Consider the following 14,134-nt stretch of genomic DNA (forward strand, 5'->3'; position numbering starts at 1 on the left):
TTAAGGCGTAATTTATTACCTTTATTCAGACGACTTCCAAGTCCTTCCCTAGCTCCAAAACTCCACTCCAAGACATTGCTACCTATATGTTCAGACATTACTGCAAATTAACTTCTGGTTCTAAAATTCTGTAAACAAAGGAAGGGCTCTAAGCTGGTTTTAGAAAGCATCTTTAAGTCAAAAACAGCACTCACTAGCTTCTCTTAGAAACCAGTTTTCATGGCAATTTGCCCAAGTCTTTCAATGGTAGCATCTCTCTTTCACTCAGACCTAAACCCTTGAGTCATTGAGACTCTTTCCCCCCAACATCTCATGAAATTATTAAGTTCTGATTATTTTTACCTAGAAAATGTCTACCTCACATCTAGTCCTTTCCTTCAATTCTCATTAATACTATTACCTAGGCCAGACCCACATCATCTCATTTCTCATCTCCCTTTCAATAGATGTCCATGCATTAAGTCTCACCTCACTCATTTACTCTGGTAGGTACTGGAACTCAAAAACACAATAAAGACATGGTCCCTACTGCCGACAAGATGACCATATATACATATACATATACATATATACATATATGGTATGTACTGTATAGTAATTTATGTGAAATTGAGGTAAATTATCTTGTCTACCCAATATTGCTCATTCTTCAAGCTAGCGCCATCAGCAGCAAGTTATTGAACTCTGAGATTTTTTTTCTATGTGAACATATAATTATAAATGTTACAACTCTCCAGAATCGTTGTGAGGCTTAATAATAGTTTACGTGAGTGGTACAGTTTACATGAGTGTACTTTTATAGATTTTTTTTTTAAAGCAGTATGTAGACATAGGCAGGATTACTTAGGAGTGCAACAAGTGACAAAGACTAAGAAAAACCAAGAACTTAATTTACCAAATTAACCACAAACTATCACACTGGCCATGTTACTCCTCCACTCAAAAACATTTGATAGTACCCATTCTTTAGAAAATAAGCCCCAAACCCTGATATTTAAATTGTCTACAGCATGGACCAATTATTCATGCCACAGAGGTATTCCGATCCCCCATGGGATAGCTTTGCAACTTACCTAAATTCTCTGTCTAGTAAATTGATTGTGCTCAGAGCGATCTGCAATTTTCACCCTTTCTTTCTGCTTCCATGTTCAATAGCTTGAAAGTTCCCTGACCTTGAAGGCTCAACTCAAATTGCCAATTCTGCTACCACAGTTCAAGATAAAACTCTGACTTCCTAACATCAGTTCTTTGGTAATACATAATTAGTGGTCTCATAATATTTTCTCTATTGCTATCACAAATAAGTTAAGAAATGAATTTTTATTTAACTTTTCCCTAATATTATAATGGTCTAGTATACTGCTATCAAATAGAACTTTCTTCAATGATGGAAATAGTTTATATCCACACTATCCAATAGAGTAGCTACTAACTACATGTAGCTGTTAAATTCTTGAAATGCAGCTAGTGAAAACCGAGGAGCCGAATTTATTTAATTTGAATGTAAATTAGTCATAACTGGCTATACTATTAGACATTTCAAGTCTAGCCAACCTTACCTTTTCCAGCTAAACCTAACTGACCACTCTTTAGGACTGGCCACCACTGATCACTCCTTTTCTCAACTCTCTCCCATTCCCCAGTTTCCAAGCTATTTTCTCTCCTTTCTCTTCTTCCTTCTTGTTGCTTGGCTCCCTTCCCCTTCTGTCCCTGCCCCCCAGGTTGCATCCTAGAATCTCTTTTGTCCCCATTCAACATGCTTTTTCCAGATGATTCCACTAACTTAATTTTCAAATGGGCTCTATTCGCTAACGACTTCCCAAATTAGTTTCCCACCTTAACCTCTCCTGAACTCCAGATCCTTAAAGGTTTCCCCAATCACCCTCCTGCTGCACTCAGTCTTCTTATCTCAGATAAAATATCACATCCTCGCTCAGGGATTTCCTGACCTCCCACACCAGGTAAGACAAAGGGATACTACATCTGTGTTGCCACTGCATCTTTCTATCAAGCCGAACTGTAGGGAAGAGCCCGCAGAGTTCCATGCGCTCCTAGGGAGAGTGCCCCTGCACCACACCGCCATTGTCCTGACTGAGGAGGTAAAAGACCCCTAACTCACTTTCCTCACAAACCTCAACACTTAACAGCCTAACCACCACAGTCTGCCTAACAGACCTGCAAGCTCCGCACTGGCTTTTATCCTTCAAGACTGTTCAAAAGTAACTTCATCACGCACACCCGGGTGGTTCAGTCAGTTAAGCATCAACTCTTGATTTCAGCTCAGGTCATGATCTCAGGGTTGTTGAGATGGAGCCCCACATGCGGCTCTATGCTGGGCATGGAGCCTGCTTAAGATTCTCTCTCTCTCACGCTCTCTCTCTCTCTCTCTCTCTCTCTCGGGGCGCCTGGGTGGCTCAGTTGGTTAAGTGTCTGCCTTCAGCTCAGGTCATGATCTCAAGGTCCTGGGATTAAGTCCTGTGTTGGGCTCCCTGCTCAGCGGTGAGTGTGCTTCTCCTTCTCCCTCTACACTCCTGCTTGTGCTCTCTCTCTCTAATAAATAAAATCTTAGAAAAAAGAAAAAGATTCTTTCTCTCCTTCTGCCCCATCCCCCATTCTAGGAAAAAAAAAAAAGTAACTTCATCTTAAGACTTCCATAGTATTCCCAGAAAATAGCAACACCCATCCCCTATTCTGGATTCTCTATCCATCTTACCCTGCTTTATTTTTCATCACAACAATCACCACTTAACAGTACGTATTTATGTTTGGTTTTGTTTTTTTTTGTTGTTGTTGTTTGTTTGTTTGTTTTTGTCTTCCTCCACTGGAAGGTTAGCTCCACTGAAGTAAGAAGTTAGTTTGTTTTGGTCACTGTTGTATCCCTTAAGACTAGAACAGAGCCTGGCACATGGTAGGCAATCAACAAATACTGAATGACAAATGCATGAATGAAAAAAAGATTTAGTCATTATAACTCTAATACCTAGCAAAGAATTTCTTATATGTAGTTCGCTGAGCTCCTCCGTTTATGAAATGAATTGGTTTAAATTCTCTAACAGTAAAAAAAAGTCTTACTTCTCTCTTTGTATTTTCCAAACCTTAACATTCTGCATGCTTAACATAGATACACAAAGAACTAATATGGACTTGAATTCTGAAATCTAAGTTCTAAGCCTAGCTCTCTCAATATTCCCTGGGTAAACCTGATTAAATATCTTGAATTTAGCTTTTTTATTTGCTCATAAGATCTATTATAGTCCTCAAATTCTGTTATAATAACAACTCAACATAGAAAATCACCTCCATGCCTGAGAACATCTTTAGTTGTAATGTAAAGCATATTCATATTTTCTTCCACTATTAGTCTCTGGCTATCATATGTCCACATTCCTTTGTTAGGAATTCCCCCATCATTTTTCTTTTCTTTTCTTTTTTAAAGATTTTATTTATTTATTTGACAGAGAGAGACAGCCAGCGAGAGAGGGAACACAAGCAGGGGGAGTGAGAGAGGAAGAAGCAGACTCCCAGTGGAGGAGCCTGATGTGGGGCTCGATCCCAGAATGCCGGGATCACGCCCTGAGCTGAAGGCAGACGCTTAACGACTGAGCCACCCAGGTGCCCCTCCCCATCATTTTTCTTAAATAATTCTGTCCTTCATAAATAACACTGTTACAGATTTACCACCTGTTTTTGGTAATGGAGCATAAGTTATATTTCTTCTGGTAATGGTGGTCTCTTGCCATGATGAAACCAACCTCATTCATCAAGGACTTCACATACAGGGGAAGTTCAAAATCGATTGTGTCAGTTGCAACTAATGTCATGAATCTGGTGAGACTGCTGGTGAAGTCTGTGGTTATGAAACAAGAAAAAAGTGAACTGTCCATTAAAGGAATTAAACCTTGGCCTTTGAGCTCATCAACATTCTCCTCTGTGTCTGATCTAACCATACTTAGTCACCTGATCAGCACAACAGAAACCATGTAATCACATCACAATAATGCCAGGTTAGATATGACAACTGATTGTAAGAAACAGCTCATATACAAAAATATTTCAGTGTATGATGCTTAAGATTATGACCTACTTAAATAACTTTGATTTTCAGCCTGAAATAAGAGTTTATGTTACTTGGAATTTCATTTTGGCCAATTCCTCACACAGATATATAAGCCCACATTCTTTATTGAATCATGACCAGGATCTCAATTAGGACATAAGGACTGTATAACAAATACCTTCTTTCCTTCTAGAGGTCTATTTCTAACAAATCATTGATCAGCGTATCATGTTGTTCAGTATCAAGCCACAGGAAAGACTGCTAATATTATGGAAATGTCAATTTTCATGACTCATAATATCTACCAAACATAAAAATGCAGTTAGCAACTATTCTTCAACTACATACTGCCTAAATGCCAAAATACTGACTCCAGGTAGAAAACTCAAAATTAGTTATAGGAGAACAAAGCTTTGAGTTAAATAAAATAGATCATGTATCACATACTTTTCAAAGCATACTATTATACTAGGTAATGCACATAAAAATTTTAAAAGGCTGGGTATGACACAGATCAACTTATAATATAAAAACATTAGCCTTTGCATTCAATGACAAGAATAACAAAATTAAGAGTATGGATATTTAAATCCTAACATGGCCCACTGATTAGCCATGTGACCTTAGAAAAATTACTAACTCCCTCAGAGTCTCAATTTCTTCACCTCTAAAAACAGAGTAATATCTACCCCACAGTATTATGGAGATTAAATGAGAAAGTATGTGAGATACCAAGCCAAGATCAGGACACCAGTAAGTGTGCAAAAATAAGGTTGGTTTTTGTTTTTTGGGGTTTTGGTGGGGGGAGGTTGTTTTGGTTTGTTTTTGGTTTTTTTTGTTGTTGTTGTTCTCCGTTTCAATAAATTAAACCAAATATGGAAAGTGCAAATTCTAAAAATCCAGGAAAAAAAGCAAAATCCAAAAGGGACATATTTTCTATTCAGCTACTACTACCGTATAAGTTTTAACTGCCTTCTACCTAGATTATACAACTGCATGCTAACTTATTCCCTGGGCTAATAGCCTCTATTTCTATAGTTCTCAACTTTGGCCATGCATTAAAATCACCTGCGAGACTTTTAAAAAGTACTGATGTCTGCATTTCACCCTCTACTAAGACTCTAATTCAATTGAACAGGGGTGCAACCTGGGCACTGGGATTTTTCAAGATACCTCAGAGATAGCTCTATAATGTTCAGCTGGTTGTCCCTGCAATATTCCATAATTCTGCCAAGATCATTTTCCCAAGTCACAATTCTAAACAGGTTGTTTACTGACTCCCAAAAAACAAGAACAAAAAACTCAATGGTTTGACGTTACCTTAAAAACAAAAATTTCAAAGTGTAAAAATAGTATTCAAGGATCTTTATATTCTGATTCTAACTAGGTTGAGATGCAGTATAGGAAAATAATGAAAGCTTGGCCTATGGAGCCAAAACGTATCCAGTTCTGCCACTTACTAGTGGTATGACCCTGAGCAACGTCCCTATTTCTGTGTTCGCTTCTATTAAATGAGGGTAATACTACTATCTCATAAGGTTATTAGAAAATTATGTAAGCTTACCTGAAAAGCACTTGGAATAGTTTCTGGCATGTGATAGAAATTTAATAAATGTTAGTTGCTATTCACTTCTTACAGTTTTATTTTTTTGGGAAAAAAAAAAAGACTTTATTTATTTATTTGAGAGAGAGAGCACAAGCAGAGGGAAAAGGCAGAGGGAGAAGCAGGCTTCCTCCTGAGCAGGGAGCCCAATGCAGGACTCAATCCCAGGACCCTGGGATCATGACCTGAGCCAAAGGCAGACACTTAACTGACTGAGCCACCCAGGCGCCCCCATCTTATAGTTTTATCTTCTACCAATTACCCTAAGCAGCAAACAATACTGTCTGTGAGACCTAAACACAAGTGTAAGGTAGCATGTGCATAGATGTGCTCTGTGAAGGTAGGTTAATTTTCTAAACTCAATAAATGTTTGACCAAAAGTAAAATTAAGTTTTATGTGTATACACACACACACACACACACACAAATTCATTTCCCTTCCCATGGTTTTTTTTTTTTTTTTTTTTTTTGCACCATTGCTGTTGTTTTCACCATAAAGTGTTTTCACCTTAAGGTGACTTCTGAAGCAGTCTTAATGAAAACCTACTAAAGTGACTTGAGGTCTGGATAAAAATCTCTTAATTGCTCTATTCTCTTAAATAGCTGAACAGGCAGAGATTTTCTTGAACTTTTAATCAAATTTTATCTTCATATAATAATGAATCTTAAATAATTTTGAAAATTACACAAAATAGATGAATTTCTGGAAAACTATAAAAGGCTGTAAACACCCACCAACTTTCACCTGCAGGCATACATACACAAAACCACAGTCCTAACTGTATAAGGACTGGAAAGAAATAAACTATTATTTGCAGATGATATGAATCAGACAAAACATTAAAACTCATAAAAGACAAAATAGGTAAGCATTCAACCAATATCTGTAAATGTCAAAATGAAAACAGAAACAAAACAAAAACAAAACTCCTTGAAAGATACAGATCATAATGCTAGGTACAATTCTGTAGTAGTCAGATTTTATCTTGATCATCACTCCCTCATTCCTGAAGGCCCTATCATTTCTTCTTTCTACCCTGCCCCCACCCCCATCACCTTCTGGATCCCTCCTTTCATATCAGGTAGCTATAAAGTATTCTTCCTTAAAGTGTTAATTGCTAAAGGCTTGAGGAATTTTCAAACTTTTGGGTCTCCAGATCCCTTCACTGTCCCAGAAATTACTGAAGACTCCAAAGAGCTGCTGTTTAATGTGCATTATACCTACCGTTATTTGCCCTATTATAAATTAAAAATGAGAAACTCACTATTTCAGCCATGTAATCAAAGTCAACATCAGAAATGACAAGGCAGGTTGACAGTATATACCCTTGGCAATGATGTGATGAAATGGCATTTTACCTTTGTGGTCTCTTCCCCAAAACCCGTAAGGACCTGTCTAATCGGAGAAAAACAGACAAATCTCAACTGAAGGACATTGTGCAAAATATCTAGCCAGTACTCCTCAAAATTGTCAAGGTCATCAAAAACAAGGAAATCACAGTCAAGAGGACCCTAAGGAAACATGACTAGTAAATATAATGTGCTATTCCAAATGGGATCCTGGAACAGAAAAGGACAATAGGTAAAAACTAAGGGAATCTGAATCACGTATGGACTTTAGTTAATAATGTCTCAACCTAGATTCATTAATTATATCAAATGTACCATAAATGTGTTAGTAATAGGGGAAATTGAGAACAAAGTAGAGGGGAACTCTGTAATTTTTTTCTATGTCTAAAACTATTCTAAAAAATAAAGTTAATTTAAATAAAAAAATACTGCTTAGGAAAAAATTAAACTAAGAAAACTTGAAAACACAAGAATATACAAGCACACACTCCATTAGCCAGAAGACTGATGACATCATCACCTCATGTAGTCTCTGGAAAAGTGCACTGTACACTCATGAGAGAATGAGAAAATGGGTGAATAACATCAGATACCATTAACTGGAGAAGCTCTCCATGCATAATGGAAATACAAAAGATTTCGGGCTTAGAATTCTGCTGACGTACTGTGTAAATCACTGGCTACTTTTCTTTTTCAAAGCTAACTCTTGGGTGCATGGGAGGCTCAGTCAGTTAAGCATCTGCCTTCAGCTCAGGTCATGATCTCAGGGTCCTGGCATAGCGTGCGGAGTCTGGCTCCCTGCTGCTTTTCCCTCTCCCTCTGCCACTGCTTGTGCTCTATCTCAAATAAATAAATAAAATCTTAATTTAAAAAAAGCTAACTCTTTTTTCAATTCCCATTAGAGTTTATTAGAGTGCCGTTATATATCTACAAAGTTTTTACATTATATTATTCAAGCTTCTAATAAGAACATTTAACAAGTCAAAAAAATGAAGCTATAGTAAGACAGAATCTAAGTACCATACAATAAGAAATAACTGAGTGATATTTTCTCACTTGGGAAGTTCAAACATTACAAATATTTAAATACTACTAACTACATTTGCTGCAACATGGACGGCACTGGAGGAGATAATGCTAAGTGAAATAAGTCAAGCAGAGAAAGACAATTATCATATGATTTCTCTCATCTATGGAACATAAGAACTGGGAAGATCGGTAGGGGAAGAAAGGGGTAAAGAAAGGGGGGGTGATCAGAAGGGGGAATGAAGCATGAGAGACTATGGACTATGAGAAACAAACTGGGGGCCTCAGAGGGGAGGATGGTGGGGGAATGGGATAGACTGGTGATGGGTAGTAAGGAGCGCACGTATTGCATGGTGCACTAGGTGTTACACGCAACTAATGAATCATCGAACTTTACATCGAAAACCGGGGATGTACTGTATGGTGACTAACATAATATAATAAAAAAAATTAAAAAAAAAAAAGAGAGAGAGAAAAATAAATAAATAAATACTACTAACTGTAAGGTTAATAAATTAAAGATGATAATAAAGCATATTTGTCAAATTGTTTTATCCTTTTAAAAAATGTCTCCCTTTAGAAGGTTCAATAAAGTTATAAAATGGCAAAAAGATTAATAGTCTAGAAGACAAAATATAGGTGGGTTGGTTCGTGTGAAAGGTAGGGACTAGTCACAGTTATTCTCTCCAGCCCCCATTTTTGTAAGCCACTTAGGATACTAATTTATACCCTTAGTGAATTAACATATCTAGGCAATGATCATCAAGGCTGCTATTATCACAAGAAGAGAGACAGACATTATATGCCTCCTGATGGTGTATAATACACAAGACCCTCAATAAAGTATACTTGTCAAAAAAGAGTCTGAGCAAGTCTCTAATACCAACTTGTGAGAAACAGAAGTGACTGAGGAACACATTAAATAATCACCATGGGGGAAAATGCAGATTGTGAGAAATTCTACAAGACAAATTACCTTATTTATTTATTTCAATAAACTGAAAAGGAAAAATTAAAAACAGATACAAGAGAGACTCGCAAGATTAAAAAAGATCTCAATGACTTACCAACCAAGGCCAACATAAGGATTATAAAAAATAATATTTATGAGACAACCAGGGAAATTAAAGCATTGACTAGTTATTTGATTAAAGAATTACTCGTTTTTAGGATACTAATGGTATTTATGGTTAAAGTTTAAAGAAAAGTCTTGATATTTTAGAGATATTTACTGAAATACTTACAAAAAAAAAATGATTTATCCAGGATTTGCTCCAAAAAAAAACATGGGATGGGAAGGTGGGACTACAGATGATGCAAGACTGACCAGAATTGGTAATTGTTGAAGACAAGTGATAAGTACATGATGATTCACTACCCTAGTCCATCTTTTAAAAAAATATATTTGAAAATTTCCATAATAAAAAGTTCAAGAAAGATAGCACCATTCTTAAATGTGATTAAAATATAAATTCTTACAGTTAGCAAGCAGCTATTAGAACTCTTTTAATATAAAAGAGAATGAGTATGTAAGTAACAAATTGGTGACTAAAATTTCTAGTTGTTTTATTATTTTATGTAAGAAGATTTCTGCAACCTAAGAATTTACATGATTTAGGACCACTCAAAATAATACTTGATGTTACCAAACACTGGGGCAATTCCATTAACTGGCATGGCCAAATAGACAAGCTATATAATGTTGCCAAATATTATATACAGTAGCCACACTTCTTAGAATATGATTTAAAGCTCTCAGTTAAGTCTAGTAACAGACCAATTTACTTTGTGAACACCAAATCACAGTAATCATGAAACACCCACCTAGTAAGTACCTAAAAATAAAAATTTCAGGAAGCTGGATAATCTCTAGCTAGGCCCATTAGAAAGACTCATTTACTACATTCTAAGAATTACTGAACTAAATCACCTTTGCATTTCCTTACATTTCAGAAATCCTTTGATTCAAAGTACCCAATTTATAATAGAATCTTTAGAAAGATTACTTCAGTTGAGAGCGCCTTACAATACAAAAGATTCACACATATTTTAAAAAATGTATTCTCTTCTGAAAAGTCATTTATATAATTCATTTATAATACAACAAAAGATTTTTACCTCTAACAGACCTTCTTAAGAAAGGTTTCTTCTGGCAACAGAAATAATATATAAAATATTCAAAAGATATAATGACTGTCCTTAAGATGAAAAACACATTCAATTTTTCTAATAAAAAAAAGTTTCACATAGTCTACCTCAATCTATTAATAAAAATGTAACTCCTGCACTTAAAGCATTTCTTAGTGGTTAATTGCTAAAGTGATCTAAGTTCTGGACTTTTACAAAATATCATTTAAGACACATATTAAATGTATACTTGTGTTCTGAAATATATTAGTTCCATGTACAGATATTCAATCCATATTTTTCAATATTTACTACTTAACACTACCACAAAAATTGAACTATACACAAGTGGAATAATGAATGGGCAAAAGAAGTTTTTAAAAAAAGAGAAAGTAGGGTCGCCTGGGTGGCTCAATCGGTTAACTGTCCAACTCTTGATTTCAGTTTAGGTCTTGATTTCAGGGTTGTAAGTTCAAGCCTCATGTTGGGCTCCACATTGGGTGTGGAGCTTACTTAAAAAAATATATAGAAAAAGTAATCTCCTATGGAAGAAGAATATTAAATTAATGGACACTGACAGTCATATTGAATCCAAGTTTTTACAACCTCACACCAAGACTACTATAATAGTCTCTTAATATCTTTTACTCTTCCTAATTTTTTATATCCTGCTTCCAGATTCATCTATCTACATAAAAACATTCAGTGACATACTATGGCTTTCCAAGTTCAAAATCCCGGGTCTGGCACTCAAAACCTTCTACAATTTTGGTCTCTATCTGCCTCATGAATCAATGATTCCTGTAAATAACACCACCTTCCAATCTACCTTAATTTTTCTAATTCATTTCTCCCAAAAAAAAAAAAGCCATAAGCAATTACCTCCCCCATTTAGCTCTGTCTCTTGTTATCCTCCCTTCCTAGAATGCATTCCTTGCTCATTTTCAATCCTATGTTCACTATTTACTTGTGCTAGTCAAAGTGTATGTTCTCTTAAGAAAGCTTTTCTAACTACCCCAGTGTTTAACAACCACCCACTCTTCACAGCTTGTAAACTCTGCCTTGTTTATGTCCATCATTTAACACTGAGTAAATCTGTATTGCCTTATTTATCCATCTCTTTAGTCTTCCCAAAATAAACCCAATTCAGACAGACTATAATGTGCATCTCTTGGCATCCCCTTCACCAGGCACAGTACTTTGTACAAAGGCTGCAATTAAAAAAAAGTTTACTGATATTTTAAAAACTAGTACATGCAATAATTTTTTAAAAACACTACCAACTCATATTGACACACTACTTCATATTTTCAAAGAACTTTCTGGTTTCTCTAGATCATACTGTCTCTATCAAGTAGTCAGAATGAGTATTCCTGCCTATGTATTTTTTACTGAAGTAGAATATTTGCCTAAATATTTTAGGAAGAAAAACTGAGATTCTGAGAAAGTATAAAGCCAAAATTACTGAATAGCCTAGGGCTTTTTCAATGTGTTTTACTGCATCTCTTGCCTTCTAATTATTTATCTTTTTGGAGAGAAGGGCTTGATACAACTAGTTATATCAACAATAATAGTAGTAGCTTTTATTTATTGGATGTTTATAATGTCTGTGGCTTTGTAATAGGCACTTTACAGATACATTATCTCAATCAAAACTCAAAATAGGGTCGCCTGGGTGGCTCAGCTGGTTAAGCGTCTGCCTTCAGCTCAGGTCATGATGCCAGGGTCCTGGGATCGAGTCCCACATTGGGCTCCCTGCTCAGATGGGAGCCTGCTTCTCCCTCTGCCTATGGCTCTTCCTGCTTGTGCTCTCTCTCTCTCTCCCTCTCTCTAACAAATAAAATCTTAAAAAAAAAAAAAAAAACCTCAAAACAATTCTGGAAGGTAGATATTACTATTATCTTTATATAATATATGAGGAAACTGAAAACTTAGAGAATTTAATTAATCACCCAAGTCGTACAACTAAGCAACAGAGCTTAGATTTTAACATGTAGTTAAATACCTACAGAGCCCATGTTCCTATCCACTTCTCCTAGGTCTAAATAGTAACCAGCTTAGGCAGTGTAGTTCAAAGGTGGTATTTTATAAATAGGTAACTCAAAAGCAGATCTCAAGATTAGTTTCAAATACAGAATATTTCAGTAATGCAACTGAAACTATTGGTAAAATAAGCTACAATATTTCACAAAAGAAATTTAATGAACAAGAAAAAGAAAATTGTTCTCACTGCTTTTTAAATATCTTGCTCCAATCTCTATCAACAGGATTTAGAATAAAAAATGAATAAAATTTTATTAATACAGCACAGGTATTCTGGGATAGAATTTAATACTATCTGTTTAGACATTAGTTTAAAAGGTAACAGTAAATTTTAAGCAATTCTATTCAGAAAGACAGGCACAGAGTCAACACATTAGTGGCAAAGTATTGAAACACCCCTCAAGCTGTGAGCTCTTAGAGAAGATAATTAACCTCCGCTCAGAGCCCTTTTCTCTAACTATAAATGTGAGAATAAACAAATACCTACCTTTAATGGCTATTGTGAGGGCAGTCTGACAAAGTATACACTTAGAGAACAGCAATTGTTGTTATTACTGGCATTTTTATTATCAGTAAGAGATTAAAAATATTTCAGCTAAAAGAGTTTAAAAAGTCCATTAACCTTAAATAAGATATTTATGGCAAAGTATACATGTTCTAAGACAAGGCTTTAATCTTGATTTTGCTGAAATCATAGTGAAAATAAAATAACCTACCATCAGTTTTCCTTTTATAATCGCTGTGACAATAACCTTTGTAAACCAAATTACTTCCATGCCCATTTTATTTTCTATTAACAAGTTATTTTAACGTTTAACTTTTTTTGACCCTTTAAGAAACTAAGACAAGTTTGAACCAGAAATTCAAAAAAGGTTGGGAACAAGTTAACACAAGTAAACAAAATTGCATTTTGCTATCAATCATTAGACTGTTCCTACATTTGAGTTTGAATGAAGGACTTTCACTAAATTAAAAATTTACAAGCATCTCAATATAATTTCATAGCAATATGAAACATAAAAAGTTGGCCTCTGCATTATCCCAAAGAATTTACCATCCCAAGGGCTGGGACCAAGTTAATACAAGTAAGCAGAGGAAGACATAGGACAGAAATGTCAGAAAACTGACTGGGTTTGGCTTCAACAAGCTTTAAAGTATCTGTCATTTTCACATCAGCAGGAGTTCAAGAATTATTTAAAAAATTTTTTTAAGTTTTAAATACATTTTTTTTAAATAAAATGATGGCTTACATCAAACACTTCACAGCTGTAGGTGATAGTACCTTATTATACTATATTTGAACCACTCACCAAAGTTTGATCCAGTTCTCCATCTGCCAAACCTGCATCCATAGTGAAAGAAGGTAAGTTTATGCTTCTCTTTCCGTTAATGTTTAGCCATCCTGTAAATTTGAAAAACCTAGAAGAAAAAAAAAATCGTATGTATTAGGACTAGAAAATAAAGCAGTACGTGTATTAGGAAGGAGAAATCATTTTAGGATGAGGTTACTGGGAAATCCAATCAGGGAGAAATCAGATTTTGAAATGGGCAAAGAATGGTAAAGGTTCAGAGAAAAAAATGGAAGAAAAGAAAATATACCAACTGAAGAACAGCAAGAGAAAGGTTACAGATATGAGACTGTTCGAAGTTTAAAAAGATATTTAAATCTACTTACAATTAAGGAAATAAATGCTCTTTTTTTTATGATTACACTGGCAAAAACTAAAAAGTGTGCTAATATTGCCAACCCTGGCAAGAATGTAGGAAAAAGTATTCTCATATACTTTTGTGAGAAGAATATAAATCATAACAATTTTTGGAAGGGCAATTTAAAATATATATACTTTAATCCAGTAATTTTGAGGCTAATAATTATGCCACATTTATTTGTTTATACAAATGCACGAAGATATATAAACACTTCCAAC

General features: G+C 35.2%; 1 protein-coding gene across 10 annotated transcripts in view; it reads right to left on the bottom strand.

Annotated features, from left to right (window-relative positions):
• Positions 1 to 14,134, bottom strand: part of OSBPL8 (oxysterol binding protein like 8) — a 157,679-nt gene that overhangs the window by 94,553 nt on the left and 48,992 nt on the right. For 8 of the 10 annotated variants that reach the window (XM_040637284.1, XM_040637282.1, XM_040637283.1 and 5 more), the window contains exon 2: positions 13,517 to 13,625. In XM_040637284.1, coding sequence (XP_040493218.1) covers positions 13,517 to 13,558 — 42 coding nt within the window. In that variant the 5' untranslated portion in view covers positions 13,559 to 13,625. Of the gene's footprint in view, positions 1 to 13,516; positions 13,626 to 14,134 lie in introns of those variants that run through there. The other 2 variants (XM_040637286.1, XM_040637288.1) reach the window with 2 other exon arrangements.

This window comes from Ursus maritimus, unplaced genomic scaffold (assembly GCF_017311325.1).
Source record: "Ursus maritimus isolate PB19 unplaced genomic scaffold, ASM1731132v1 scaffold_21, whole genome shotgun sequence".
NCBI classification, from domain to species: domain Eukaryota; kingdom Metazoa; phylum Chordata; class Mammalia; order Carnivora; family Ursidae; genus Ursus; species Ursus maritimus.